The sequence below is a fragment of the Plectropomus leopardus genome, chromosome 3 (assembly GCF_008729295.1).
Source record: "Plectropomus leopardus isolate mb chromosome 3, YSFRI_Pleo_2.0, whole genome shotgun sequence".
Lineage (NCBI taxonomy): Eukaryota > Metazoa > Chordata > Actinopteri > Perciformes > Serranidae > Plectropomus > Plectropomus leopardus.
This window is the reverse complement of record NC_056465.1, coordinates 33,767,845-33,782,947: the sequence shown is the minus strand read 5'-3', so window position 1 is coordinate 33,782,947 and position 15,103 is coordinate 33,767,845. Positions and strand designations below refer to the sequence as shown.

The window sequence follows — 15,103 nt, the reverse complement described above, 5'->3', positions numbered from 1 at the left end:
TTAATATGTTATCATTGTTAGAAGTAAAAAATTACTTAAAAATAAAAAATATTGTTGTAAAAACTGTTGTAAAAGAGGCAAAAAGAGGTATAAAACACATCCATTGCTCAGGTTTAGAGCAAATTTGTCATCGTCCCTGCACCTCTCTGATTTCAAAACAATAGATTTGGTCTGAGCTGTAACTGCTGAGATCAACATGTTCCAGATATCTGACCACTCAATGGAAAAGCAGGAAGTTTGCTGTTTGAACATTTAAGCATCAGTGACAGAGCTCTCATCCATGTAGCGATCCAGTTACACTCACTGTACAATCAGATCCGTCCGATTTCCTGCTTCACTCAAAGAAAAAAAAGAGAGAAGAGCAGCCAAGTAGCTACAAGCAAAACGTGCATTCACTAGCTCCCCTGACCTACTGCTTATCTCCCACCACCATGACACTGTCCCACCCAGTCCCACCAGTAAACACAACTGGGGTGAGAGACGCTACCCCTCTCTGTGCCACATTGTAACGCCTACCAAGATTACACTCCGAGGGGTAAAAATAACCTCTAAGACCTGCAGGCTGCGAGTTGTCATTTCAGAGTTTCCACATCTCACGTGCCAGAAAAACATGCACACATCAGCAGGGTTAGCAGACGTGAAATTGATAAACACAGAATGTTGGTCATGTGTCGAAACGGTCGGTATCATTGTATCTAGTCGACATTTAAGTGTTGTGAAACCATGTGCTGTCAGCGTGGTGTTAATTACACTACTGGGAAACAGAAAGGTGTAAAAAACAACAGGAGAGCAGGAAAGTATGGCGGTAGAAGTAGGTCACAACAGGATATTTTTAACCTTGTTCAGGTAGCCCACTCACCTGGCTGCCGCCCCCAGTCCCAGGTCTCAATGATGGAGTGATGCACAGATGTCGAGGTCTCCTCCTCCTCTTTCTTCTCTTTGTCGTTTGGTTCATCCTTCTTCTGAGCTCCAAAGCAGTCAGTGCAGTCTTCTGAAATTACCAAAAGAAATTGATTTTCATCAGCAAAGTTAGACAAAAACAACCCTGTCTCTGGCTCCTGAATCACATTTAGACACAGTGTAAAAATGTACCATGCCTTCACAAACAGACGGCATTAATGTGTAAATCTGTAACAGAGCACAGATGAATGCTGTAATCTCTCTGTGCTTACCTGGGTGAGCCGATTCTTCTCCGTTAAATGTTATCTCCTCATCTTTTACCATTTCATTCCACATCTCACTCAGTCCCTCTGGAGAGAACGCCCGCTGCCAGAGGAAGTGAGAAACACAAAATATCAGCACGGCACATTAATAAAAAACAGCATCAAAATGTTCAATGTGGATTTGCATCTTCATGTGTTTGCTTTGTAAGATCTGCATGAGTATGCTACAGACAGGCACTCGTCACGTTACATAACTGGATCTTTAAAAAGCGTTTCACTGCTGGAAAGACGCTCATTTCATAAAACTAGGCTGTCTGAGCAGTAGAATACATTTGAAATTGGTGCAACTCGAGTAGACAAAACATAGTAAAATGGGCTGTGGCATTTGCTTTTGCTTAAGAGGTGGAAAACCTACAACTACCAGAATGCACAGCGCTGCACCGGCCTAATAAACCCTCCCATAGTTGGTTAACCTAAAGCGAGTTTGTTTTGGGCTTATTTGTCCGTAAACAATATGTTAGCCAGCTAGAAAAACAATATTGTATTACAAATAAACATTTGAGGTGAGAAATAGTCAATGCAGTGCTAAGCACTGCTTAGTTTTACCGTTTGATCTGCTTTTTCAGCCTCCTTTTTAACAACACTGAAAATAGCATGGCACCTACTTCTTACTCATACATTTTTGTATTACAGCCAAACAGGGAAACAAAATATGTTTTTGAAAGAGGCACGACAGTAACAGAAATTTGTTTTTTATTTGATCAGAACTGCCTTGTTTTATATTTTGATCTGAGTTTGAGAGAGAAAGAGAGGGTTGGGTCTCTCGATCCGCTACTTAACTCTTCGTATCCAGGGTGGTGGACAACTGAAAATGCTTAAGTGCAATCTGTAATTTCAGCAACAGCCCGGGAGTCAGCAAAAATCCACCTAACGATGCAAAACATATCACCCATCTCCCTGCTCATCAATAATGAGCAGGGAATACATGATCATTACAACCTTGGTAAAATAGAATAAAAAGTTTAAGGTGGTCTAAGACTTTCGCACAGTAACCTATGTTATCAAAAAATCTTGGAAAACTGGGGAAAAGAAGGTAAACTTTAAGTACATACAAACACACACATTTAAGTACACCTAAGGTCTGCTCCCTTTATCAACAAAATCAACCTTTGATTGATCATCATCGATGAGCAGGGAGACCTAGGTGCTGGCACAATGGATGGAAGTTTGGCACAGTTCATTCACATACACACACACACACACACACACACACACATCGAATTGATATTCTATAAATCTAGTTGAAAATCAGCAAAGTTTCCCTTTAAAGAATCCAGTAAGACCAGTGAACCCAGGTTAGCTTCTATTTGTGTTATATTATCAACTAAATATGTTCTCTTATCCTGAATTTGTTTTGTATTTTTCAGCTTATTAAAGAAAATTTGTTGTGCCGTCTTCATAACCCAGCTGAGACAACTAAGCAACAAAATAAAACTAAATATAGGTGAAGAATCAGAGTACAAAATAGCTGCTTTATCACCGAATCCCAGCTGATTCAAGAATGTATCTACTTTGAAATCTGTGTCATCATCCCAGTGGTGCAACATCTATGCTTTTCTTTACTTAGAAACATTCACAAGTGGAAAGCCAGCGCTTACTTTCAAGGATCCAGTGTCTTAAATGTCAAAAACATGTTAGCTCACAGATGACACCAGACCAGCAACATAGCACTAAATCTGCCTTCAGCACTGGAGAGAGCTCTAACGGTGGGAAAACATGACACCCTTTCCCAATTTTAGTCCTCATTTGGAAGTGCAAACCAATTTTCAGTCCAGACAGGCTGCAATTTGTGGAGCTGAGAGCAGACAGCTCATCACACAGCCTATTTCGAAGAATGAGACAGTGTTTTATCCCGATCTTCACTAAATCCATCATATATTGAAAGACCTCAAAATTACAGCCAACAGTAGTTTGTTTTCACAACAGAGATTTCTTAATGCCTATTCCTCAAACTTACTGTAATATTATAGGCTACACTTCTTTTCACATTACAGGACAAACAATAATCATCTGTGCATGAGGTCTGATACAGCCTCCAGGCATGTCTGAAGTGAGGCGTGTCAGGTTATGAACACTGTCACTTTGTCTCTGAGTTTGACTTTCACCATGTTAAATAAGCAGCATTTTGGATGTTTGTGCAAACTAGTGTAATATGCATCCACTTTCTGGCATCATAGAAAACACTTTTTGGTGAAAAAATAAGGATAAGGGATAAGATGCTACTTCATTATCAGTGAAACATCAAGGTTTTGGGGTTTTGCATTATGTCACCAACATGATGCAACAAAGTAAGACTGACACTGACCTAGGAACAAAGCCACTTTTAAAAGAAACTTAAGTGATACAGTCTTTTTGGCAAAAACAAGTATGTCAAAACAAAAACGCCATCTTTCAGCGAACGCAAATCTCCACAGTCACATGTGCCTGAGCCCACAAAATAACATGCTGTCCTCTCTGAAAAAGCAGTTGTTGTCACATTATTCCCTGTTAAATGCACACATACCTGCAAGTCTATCTTTAGCCATTTGTCATGAAATCTCAGCTGAGCATCGAGGGTAAAAGATGGAGAAGGCATCTTCCCCTCTCCTCTCCTGGCTGCAAACGCAGCCAACCTGCAAGACAAAGACATGATAGACTGGGATGAGAGACTGAGAAAATGCTGGGGATTGAAAATAACAAATTATATATCATGCAACTTTTTACTAAGGTTATCAAGACATTGAAATCTTTAAATTATTAGAATATGATACATGTAACATAGACCCTAGCATTGTGAAAGGCAAGTGTAATTATTTTTTTGTTATTATTTACATTTTAGTTTTCACCATTTCATTTTTTGTTGTATTTTTAGTCCTTCTATGTATCTGTATGCATTTTTAATGGTCTTGTGTACAATATAAAACAGTTTTGATGAGAAAAAGGCTAGATGAGAATAAGCTTTATTATGAGCCAGTGAATCAATGAGTGTTTAGCTCTTTGACCATGACTAAATTATAAAGTTAGTTTCGACATTAGCAATTTTCTTTCCTGGTAGGTTTACAGTTTCCTTTGAAATCGGCAAAAATGTAGCATAACAATAATCTATTTTAACATGAAACTTGCACTAAGATCACCCCAAGCCTGTAAGAAGCATGAAAAACCAATAATATAACCCAAATGTAAACAAGTGGGAAACCCAACGCCAGTTCCCAAAGCATGAGACTGAATCACTTCTATTTCAACGACAGGTCTTTATAAATATACAAACTAACTTTGGACAACAGCTAGGTCACATCAAAATTTAGCTGCTTTTACTATCGTGGATGTTTTGGTTGAAGCAGCGTTGCACAAAATGCTGCACACTTAGCATGACCATCTTTTCTAATGACATATGCGCCAAATTTTTACAACTTCATCTACAACCTAATGAACCTTGTTCTAGCTTCAATCTGATAATTAACGCCAGAATTTGAGGCCAAAGATGTATCCGTAACTATACCGTTACATGAGACGTTGGTAGCAAAACGAGTATATCGAAGCAGTTACAGCTAGCAAGGACACAGTCTGTGTTAACGTCATTACCGCGGTTACTACCTGGTTATCATACATGATAACAAACACTAGTCCAGCGGGTAATAACGCGCACTGACACAGCATCAGTGTGCTCATAACGCAACACATAACGCTAGGTAACATCCACATTAGCTCGGGGGCTAAGGCTAACTTAGCTCGCTAGACAGCTAATACCAACACAGCGTTAGCTAGCTTAATGCTAACGATGAACAAGCTTTCTCGTGACATGACACCGAACCGGACGAGATAAAAACGTTACGGAGAGTTTCGGTTAACGTGTTGAATTTGACAACATCGTTTGTTTTTGCTAAATTACCTGCGGTCTCTTCTCAGGCTATTCTCGTCCCCTCAGCTGCTTTGCTGCATTAACAAGACGTTCATAATGGACTTGATTGACAGGTCGCGGACTAGGGCACGAGGCATGGAAACAAATTACGTAGTGGTAACTGGGAGAGTGGATGCGGTTCGTGTGTAACGCGACAGCCCGCTGAGGTGGGGTTCTAATGCGAGGTGATCCGGGGTTGTCTACTCCGCCCGCTCGGACCGGTCGGGGTAATAAAATGAGCGCTCCCTATGGATCAGAGGCGGGACATATGAGGGGCGGGGTCGGCCCGGAGTTAAATAAAAAATGTCCGCTAGGTGGCGACGTGTCTCATGGAATTTGGTGTTTATTTCACAGATGTTTTATTTAGCGACAGAGTTACATATTTAATATAGTTTTAGATGTTTATTTAACGCATTAAAAACTTTAGCACATTGGCTTGATTTCTTATACTAAATAAATAAACAGGAAATGGACGAAAGATATTGATAAAAAGGTTCAAGAAAATAACATTAAAAATAAGGAAAGAGACAGGGAAAAAACTCAAGAAAAAGCCAAATAATTAAAAAAAAAAAATAGTAAATACTTTTTTCTTTCTTCTGTAACATAGAATTATAAATATAGTTTTCTCGGGATTTTTCGTTTTTTTTAACTGACTCACGGCAATAAATTGATACATTTCTTTATTTATTTATTTATTATTTTGACTGTCTGTTATGAAACCCCACCGAATTTCAGAGGTTTGAATGTTAGTAAAAGGCATCTGAATACAGCACAAGAAAACTGATGTTTAAGGGTTAATTACAGAGTGTGTTTATTTTATAATTTATTCACTATTTATTTGTATGTTTAACATGTACATTGTAGCGTCATTTATTTATTTATTTTTTTAACATTTCTAAACCTTTATTTATAGTTGTGCACATTGTAAGGTAGCATAAAGCTATAAAGTGTATTTCTTATACACTATGCATATTATACATATTTTTAAATATTTTAAATATTTTACATACTGGTGTGAAATTGAAGCATAATGCATTTCTTTTCTTTCTTTTTTTTTTTTTACTCACCTTTTACTTTCATCATTCCTGTTGCCATTTTCTAAAAGTATCTTTGTTTTACCTCAGAGCTACTGCAGTGTATCAGGATTTTCCCCTCAGGATCAACTGATACTGATTTTATACCATTGACCTTTTTAAAACCATTAAATTTAACCTATTTTACAATAAGTTATACTATACACTATGTTATACCCCAGCAGTGGACTTATACAATATTATATTACTCTTGTTTTAGTTTGTAGGGACTACCTCTTATAACTTATTTATGGTATGTTCTATACTTATCTGTATTTATTTCTGCCCTTATGCTGCTGCTGCAATAACCAAATTTCCCCCTGGGATCAATAAAGGTGGATATCTTAAATGCTTAAATCTAATCAATAGACCTGTTTGGAATTGAATGCAGCACAATCTGGCTGTATATTATGGTTTGTTTAGTTTTTTTTTGTTGTTGTCCATCATCTGCATGCTGTTATTTTATCTCACTGACCCTTGACCGTTTGAGCAGCAGGTATCAACAATTCATTGCTTTGTAATCAGCTGTAAACAACATTCAGTTTAACAAATTTGTCTTTACTTTATAGGTAAAGAAAAAATAAACAAACAAACAAACAAAAAGACAAATACACAACTAACGCCCCCCCCCCCCCGGGCGTTAAACCATGTCATTTCAAAGGGGGTCAGTATTCACAAATGAGGATTTTTTAAATTCTATTAATTATATAAGATTATCAGGATATGGATCTGTCGACTCAAACTTCCATTATTATAATTTCAGTAATTAATTTCACTTATTGGGATGAATATACAGCGATACTGATGGTGCAGCTTCTTTAGATTACGGAGATAAACAGCCTCTGGGGTGTGTTAATAATCTGGGAGGGTTTCTCTGTGAGCGTGACATTTCAGAGGCAAATATAACGTGTTTGTATCCGCCTGAGACCCGGCTATTCGTATTTGTCTTCTGTGGGACAAAGACTGAGGCCTGAATTTCAAACAACATATACATGCAGTTTATTTGAGTCTAAATGTGCTGTGAAAAGCACATGCTGGACTTTCTGTTGTTGTAACACACGTGTGTGTTCAACAGAACACACTTTTTTTTAAAGGGAGGATTTAACTTTTTAAGACAGTGAAGGGGATCATGAAGATATATTGTTTCTGTCCTTAACCCTTTGAAACCTGGGTGGACATCAGTTTTTCTTGGGCGACACCATTCAGAATTATTTAAAGTTTTGAAACCAGAGCAAAAAGGTTTAATTCTCTTCAAAAACATGAGAAAAGGCAATGAGCAAATTGTAAGAACTTGGTTAAAGGTGACAAGACAGCAAGCTAAAAGCTCATGTTAAAAAAAGGAGAGAGAGAAACGAGAAAACAGAAATCATATTTGTGATATAATAATATGTGACATAATATTCTTACATTGTGGAAAGGCAAGAAGATTGACCTGATGTCTGTTATGAGGGATATGCCATTAAAAATAATAAACCCTTTGAAGCCTGGATGGACATTTCTTGAGTTATATTGAGTTTAATACTTTAACCCTGCACATATCAGTTTGATTTCTTAAAAAACAAAAAAGCCAAAGAGCAACCAAGCAAGTAATGTCCCACATATTGCAAGAATTTAGTAGATTTGAGAAATTATTTTTTAAAGCTATAGAAGAAATGTCCATATATATATATTTATAATTATCATAATTATATATTTGAAATCACTTTCAAAATTATTATGATTTTTAAGCATTTTTTAAGTTTTGTTTCTTCTTCTTTTTATACTTTCCTGTTTTTTTTTTAAAAAAAATGTATTCATTTAATTATTTTTGATTGTTTTCAAGTAATCTACTTTTAGTTTTTACAGTTTTTTTTGCTCATTTTGGGGAATTTTCTTTCTTTCTTTGCTCATTGCCTTATTCCCATGTTATTGAAAGAAATAAAGCCACTTTGTCAAAGGGTTAATACGTTTATTTAAAAAAAAAAATCATCATAATCATATATTTGAAATCACTTTTTCAAAATTATTAAGATTTTTAAGCATTTTTTAAGTTTTGTTTCTTCTTCTTTTTATACTTTCCTGTTTTTTAAAAAAGATTTTTTTTATTAATTCAATTATTTTTGATTATTTTCAAGTAATCTACTTTTAGTTTTTACAGTTTTTTTGCTCATTTTGGGGAAATTTCTTCTTTCTTTGCTCATTGCCTTCTTCCCATGTTATTGAAAGAAATAAAGCCACTTTGTCCTGGTTTCAAAGGGTTAATACGCTTATTTAAAAAAAAAAAAAAAAAAAAAGTAAATATATATATATTTACTTTTTTTTTTTAAATAAACGTTTTTTTTTTTTTTAAAAAAAAAAAAACGTTTTCTTCCGACGTATCAGGGGTATATAAATCAGAATATCGCCACAAAAGCATAATTTTTTAACATGTTATGTTGTGATAGTGAGTTTGGGCTGGTGGTCAGCCGGGTGCTCATGGCAACGCGCATGCGCAGAGACTCACTTCCCAGTCTAAACTCCACACTGGACCGCAGCCTTCAGTCATTTCACAGTTAAGCTAAATAAACAACAGAAATGGCTGCTGAGTCGGATCCAAGAAGCATTTCGTTGCCTGTTTTTGGGATAGTAATAGCAGTAGTATCAAGCTTCATCAATGGGTCGACATTTGTGCTCCAAAAAAAGGGAATTTTACGCTCTCGCGACAGAGGTAGCGTGACAGCGCAGATAAGTAGACGAGCATTAGCTTTATTTAAAAACAGCTGCACTGACACAAACGTGGACGTCTTTGAAATAACGCTGTTAATGAGTGAGCGCCGTTTTCCACACAGACTTAACTTTTTTGACTGCATTTTGTCCGTAGGACGGTCGTACCTCACAGACGCGGTGTGGTGGGGAGGCACACTGTCCAGTGAGTATAGCGCCATCTATGGACTCTGGAGGCGCTCAGTTAACCCTTTGACACCTGGCAAACGGGCTTTGTGTCTTTCAAAAACATGGGAGGAAGATGAGCAGCGACAGAAGAAATTACCCAAAAACTTTTGGGTAATAGTAAGAAAAAAATTGTAAGAAATTAGTAAAAAAAAAAAAAAAAAAAATCAAGAAAATTACCTTAAAATTCGTAATAAATAAACAAACTAACAATAAAAAAAAGAGAAAAAAAGAAAATGACCATGGAAGAGCTCTTTAAATCTCTAATAAATCTTTAATATAATTTTAAATATGAAATTATGAAAATCAGAAATGTATAAATTTAAAATTATGGTCGTTTTTAAGGGCATAATTTGCTGTGGTGTTTTATTTTGGATGAAGGGAAATTATTTTTGACGCTTTGAGAAAATTGGCTTGATTGATTTCAGAAACATAAAAATAAGGCAATGAGCAGCAAAAGAAGAAATTACCCAAAAATTAGCAAGAAATTAGTTAAAGTAAAAAAAAAAAGTTTCTAAATCTACAGATTTTTTGTAATTTGTAAAACATTTCATACCAAGTTGCTCATTGCCTTTGCCCCATGTTCGAACCAATTTGCTCAGGATTCAAAGGCTGAAATGCTTATGAAAGGCACCTTAAAGGCGAAAAGCTCAAGGTTTCAAAGGGTTAATGTTGGAAGTCACATTCTGAGATTGGTGCAATATCCTTTAGGCCTGCTCACATTCAATTTTTTCACCCGAGTAATATGTAGATAATATTTTGAACACATCTATTTATGAATCTCAACAGTGATTGTTGGTCAAATTGGGAATTTCCTGGCGTACAATGTGGCCCCCGCTGTGATAGTTACTCCACTGGGAGCCCTTGGAGTGTTATTTGGGTAAGTCTAAAAGATAATTAATGTTTTTTTTTCTTTTTCCTTAAAGGGACAGTTCCCCTGAAAATGACAAAAAATCTAGACTGATAAATAGAATAACAGATAAGAGGGAAAATATGTATTTTTGATTTGGGGTTAACTGTTCTTTTAAACGTTTAGCTTGATATTTATTATTCAGTGTATATAGCAACGTATTGTAGAGCAACAAGAGTTTACATCAGTCAATTATACACTAAGAACAACCAAAAAATGTCCTTGTGTCTGAGTTGTAGCACACAGTTGCTGATCAGGCAGGTTTGTTTCCTCAAGCACTGTAAAGTTGTGTATAATTATTGATCTTTTTTGCTGCCTTTTTAAATATAAATTAAGTCTGTGTGCATCTCTAAAGCCTGCATAAATTTATTTGATCTCATCATGTCTCTTTATCTTTTTCAGGGTGTCTGTAGGTCCTTAAAATGTCTTACAGATAATACAGTTTTACAAATATTAGGCCTTAAACTTAACTTAAACCTTAAATTTAACTTTTAAATTGTTATTGCCACAAACATTTTATCTAATGTCATGTATTGATCTATTAATTTCATTCGGCCATAATGAGTCAAGCTGTTCTGTGTGAAAGTCCATATTTCTGATGTTACAAATGTTAAATCTACCAATGAACTTAATTCTGTGTTTTCCTATATATTTGCACTTAGTTGTTTGAAAATTGTAGATGAACCAAACTAACTGTTATAACCATGTTTTTATATGAAACTTACCTCTGCACAGAAACAGATATCTGACTTTATACTTGCCTGGAAGGATAGAAAAGAAAAAAATGTGATTAGTCCAAAATCTGTCTTAAATTAGGTTCAAATGTAAAAGTATTAAATGTAAGAGTTCGATACCTGCAGACATTCTGTTTTTACATCTACCAATCCTCCACGGTGCAAAGTCAAGTTTTAAACCTCTTACACTGTAAAATCCTCTCAGGACTCTCCTAATTTCATGTGTATCTCACTAAAAGTTATTTTTTTTTGTGTGTGTTGCAGGGCTGTGCTGGCTTCGTGGATCTTGAAGGAGCATTTAAACGTCCTGGGAAAACTCGGCTGTGTGTTATGTTGCTGCGGCTCCGTCGTGCTCATCATTCATGCCCCTAAAGCCGAGGCCGTAACGTCAAGACTGGAGTTAGAGGAGAGGCTGTCGGACCGGGTGCGGAGTGTTTGTTTTTTTTTTCCTTTGCGTTACTCTAGTAATTGATCGATGTATCCTCCAACTGATTTAACCCTTTGAAACCTGAGAAAATTGGCTTGATTTCTTTCAAAAACAGGGAAGGAAGGCAATAAGCAACAAAGGAAGAAATGAAACAAAAAACATAAATTAGCAAAAAGAACAAGAAAAAAAAAACTAAAAATTAGTTTAAAAATTAACTTAAATAAATAAATAAATAAATAAATAGGAAATAACCTGACAGCGCAGACCTCCGCCTGCAGCGGGGATCTCTGACACAGCGCGGATCTCCGCGACATAGTTAGTGGTGGAAAAAATGACTCCTGCAGACTACTTTGTTTTTGTTTCAGGTTTAGTCAGACTCTGGATGGAATAATTTCGAAACACGATCATGCTGAGCTCTCATCAGATTACCAGGGGCAGATGTAGTGATTGCACATTGCCTTATTTTCAACCTTTCTCTAATTGGGGATGTTGGCAGCCTGCTGGCAGCTATAGAAGAAGTAGGCCTTATTAAAAACATTTTTTGCCTAGTAAAATGATCAATAGTACAGCAGCACCTCTTTTGTGGATAATTTCTTACCCAAAAAAACTAAAAATGTGTTTATTTTAAATTAAAAAAATTAAATTAAATAATAATAAAGGAACAACATAACATAATTTTATCTGTGTAATTATGAGAATTAGTATTATAGTTTTTATCTAGCTTTTTTCTTTTCTTTTTTTTTCTTTAGCCATTCCCCTGTAATTTTTTTCTCAAATAATTTTCTAAATTTAAATGTTTAAATACTTGTGAAATGAGTTTAAAAGCAGCAAAAGAAAAGTGATGTTGCTCCAGGTTTCATGGGGTTTAAGTTAGTACATTTTCTAACTATTATATGCTTTTTAACATATACAAAGTAATGGCATGTCCTGTCTCATGCTGCAGTGTTTGTAGTGTACGCCCTCTTGGTGGTCCTGCTGCTGGTCATACTGATCGTGTGGGTTGCTCCGGCTCACGGCACATCGAACATCATGGTGTACGTCGCTATATGTTCCCTCCTCGGAAGCTTCACCGTTCCAAGCAGCAAAGGACTCGGTCTCGCTGCGCAAGACGTCTTTGGAGACGGACAGTCGAGCAGCCGAGCTCTGGCTGTCTTTCTGGGCTTGCTGGGGACGCTGGCCGTCAGCATCCTGATCCAGTTCTTCTTCATCAATAAGGCCTTGGAGTGTTTCAGCTCCAACGTGTTTGAGGCCATATACTATGTGACGTTCACATCCTCCGTGATTCTGGCTTCTGCGCTTCTCTTCAAGGAGTGGACTGCGCTGACGATGACGGACAGCCTCGCCATGCTTTGTGGTCTGACGACAGTGTGTGTCGGGGTCGTTTTACTCCGAATTTCCCAAGAGGCCTTGATTACCTGGAAGAAGAAGACAGACTGAAATGCCTTTACCTTCATGTGACCTCAGTGCCATACTGCATTCCTTATAGCACAAAGTCTATACTTGATTTGAGTGTTACTTGAGTTTAAATGACTAAACAGTGTATTTATAACTACTTTCATTCAACATTTTACTTGAATCGCCTCACGGGTTCTTATGGAACAGTCTGCAGTTACTGTGTAACCCACAAATATGTTTCAACAGTTTCATTAACACTCATGAACTTGCAAACCATTATCGTTCCCACGTTGTCAAATACCAACACTTTCTCACAGCCGTCGGCGGCTGGTATTAACACGTAAAGACACCCTCTAAACCCAAACGCAGTAATATTAGAAGCTCAGAACGCCTGATGTAGTTCTTAGTTTTTAGTCTTATTACTTGTGCTGAGCCCCAGAGAGCAAAACTACGTTGCAGCACCCAACAGTGAAAACTCCCATCGAATCGCAGCACAAATCCATCATTTTTCCATCTCTTTTAAGGCATTAATAATTGGATAACCTCTCCGAAGCAGATAAAAAAGATAAGTGAAGAAACTACAAGTTTTGGGCGCTTATGATACGAGGTCGACAGATAATCGGCCCGGACGATTACTGGGACCAATGTATTTTGCCGATCATCTGTTTCTTTCTTTTATTATAAGGATTGCTGATAAAAATGAATTCATTAAAAAGAGCAAAGAAAGTCAGTTTTACCATGGGAGGAACTTTTACTTTGTGAAATCTCAGGGAGCTATTTTTATTTATTCATTTTTTATTTACATTTCACAAGACTATAAATAAAAGTTGCTGCGAATTTGCTGTATATGATGTTGGACGTTTCAGTTTTGATTAAACATTTTCTAAAGACATTTAAACAAAGTTTTGTGTTGCAGTTTGTTTTTTTCCAAATTCTAAATACTGACAGAGAAATCATAATTTATTTTGTAAATGCATGTCGGTTGCAATTATCAGTTATCGGTCTCATTATCTACTAAAAATATACACTTTTGCCTCCAGGTGGATGTTTCTTCAAGGTAATGACGTCACGTGAAAACTAAGTAAAATCAGGGCGGAGGTCAGGGTGGAGGGGTTAAACAAACACAGGACTTTCACCAAGGAGACTGCTGTTTGTGTCCCGTGTGTGTCAACATGATTTAAACCCAAACCATGATCTTTTCTATGCCTGACCAAGTACTTTTGTCGCCTAAACCTAACCACCAACATTCCTGTAAACAAGTTTATTTTGAGAAGACACTACATGCATGCATGATACTAGAAAATAGTACCTAAAGTGTTTATTTTGAAGCATAAGGCCATTTGACGAGTCGGGAGTGACAAAAATACGTTGTGACTTTGATCATCATGAGACTGTCTCTTCACCTCTCATCGCTTCTAAAAAGCACATTCAAACTTGGCCTGGGGAATTTGTCAACTTACTTTTTTCTTAAATTCAAATATTTGTAGAGTGACGTACAAAACATAGGTAGCTAATAATTCTGTTTACTTTCATAAAGGCCGGGCCCTCTAGGTTTTAATGCCTTAAATGTGGCCCCTTGAATGTTCTCCCTTTCTCCCGATGCTGGACTGTGTCAGTGTTGAATCACCTGCACTTTGACTTATTCAGTGTGCCTGTGAATAATTCAGTGTAATTTCAGAAGCAGCCTGTTTAGTTCAGGAGTCGTATAGAAGACGAGTATTAACAATGACTGAATGAGCGTTTTGTCTAATGGAGGAATTTGTAAAGCTGATACCAAATCTAAACTTTTGTTCTGTGGTTACAAACTGTTTGGACGTACAGCTTATACGTGTGATCTGGATCATGGATTATTTATTCATAAAATGTTTACACTAATTTGTACAACTGTCTTTTTGTCAGAAATGGTTTAATAATTGTGCCTAGTGATCAGCTCAGACTTGAAAGTGGCGCGCTGACTTGTGCATTTGTTGTACTAAAGAGTCACTAGAAAAACATTATTCTCACGAGCCCAGTGAGTCCTTACCTTAATCAAGTTTGCTTATCTGCTCGATTTTTAATTAAATCACACTACTTAAGTGCCTGACAACTGTAAGATATTTTAGAAATTATTTATTCAGTATTTTTGCTTTGTTTTTTCTTATACAGTAAATTAACCCTTTGAAACCTGAATGGACGTTCAGTTTTTCTTGCGCTGTATTCAGACACTTTGGCAATGAGCAAAGAAATTGGTAAATGGTGACAAAAATAACCTAGAAATTAATGTGAAAAAAAAGGAGGGAGAGAGGGAGAAAGAGACAATTTTTTTTTTTTAAAAAAGGGAAAAAATGTCCATAAACTATATTTATGATGATTAAAATCATCTCACTCAAAATCTCTCTCTCTCTCTCTCTCTACATATATATATATATATATATATATATACACACACACATTTAACTTGTTACATTAATTTAACTCGTTACAGTAATCACATTACAGTCACTAATCAAAATATTGGTGATTGCAAAGGGGTTATGTATGAAAGAAATGCTTTCAGCAGTTCAAGAGTTTATATGTT

At 36.4% G+C, this 15,103-nt stretch overlaps 2 protein-coding genes across 2 annotated transcripts in view; one reads left to right on the top strand and one right to left on the bottom strand.

Moving 5' to 3' along the window:
- The window catches only part of herc2 (HECT and RLD domain containing E3 ubiquitin protein ligase 2), a 64,372-nt gene extending 59,214 nt beyond the window's left edge, over nucleotides 1–5,158 (bottom strand). Inside the window, 4 exon segments of the mRNA XM_042483663.1 lie at nucleotides 860–991; nucleotides 1,173–1,266; nucleotides 3,727–3,835; nucleotides 5,092–5,158. Coding sequence (XP_042339597.1) covers nucleotides 860–991; nucleotides 1,173–1,266; nucleotides 3,727–3,798 — 298 coding nt within the window. The 5' untranslated portion in view covers nucleotides 3,799–3,835; nucleotides 5,092–5,158.
- Nucleotides 5,159–8,575: 3,417 nt separating this feature from the next.
- nipa1 (NIPA magnesium transporter 1) lies at nucleotides 8,576–13,272 on the top strand. The gene is made up of 5 exons (XM_042483662.1): nucleotides 8,576–8,859; nucleotides 9,013–9,060; nucleotides 9,870–9,960; nucleotides 10,989–11,146; nucleotides 12,092–13,272. The coding sequence occupies exons 1-5, from the start codon at nucleotides 8,727–8,729 to the stop codon at nucleotides 12,586–12,588; spliced, it is 927 nt and encodes a 308-aa protein (XP_042339596.1). The 5' UTR covers nucleotides 8,576–8,726; the 3' UTR covers nucleotides 12,589–13,272.
- Nucleotides 13,273–15,103: the final 1,831 nt, after the last annotated feature.

Excerpts from the sequence above, each read along its gene's own strand:
- nipa1 (XM_042483662.1), top strand. The coding sequence starts at position 8,727 with ATGGCTGCTGAGTCGGATCCAAGAAGCATTTCGTTGCCTGTTTTTGGG. Across the intron at positions 9,061-9,869 it reads GTGGGGAGGCACACTGTCCA|TGATTGTTGGTCAAATTGGG; the intron begins GTGAGTATAGCG and ends GAATCTCAACAG. Across the intron at positions 9,961-10,988 it reads GCCCTTGGAGTGTTATTTGG|GGCTGTGCTGGCTTCGTGGA; the intron begins GTAAGTCTAAAA and ends TGTGTGTTGCAG.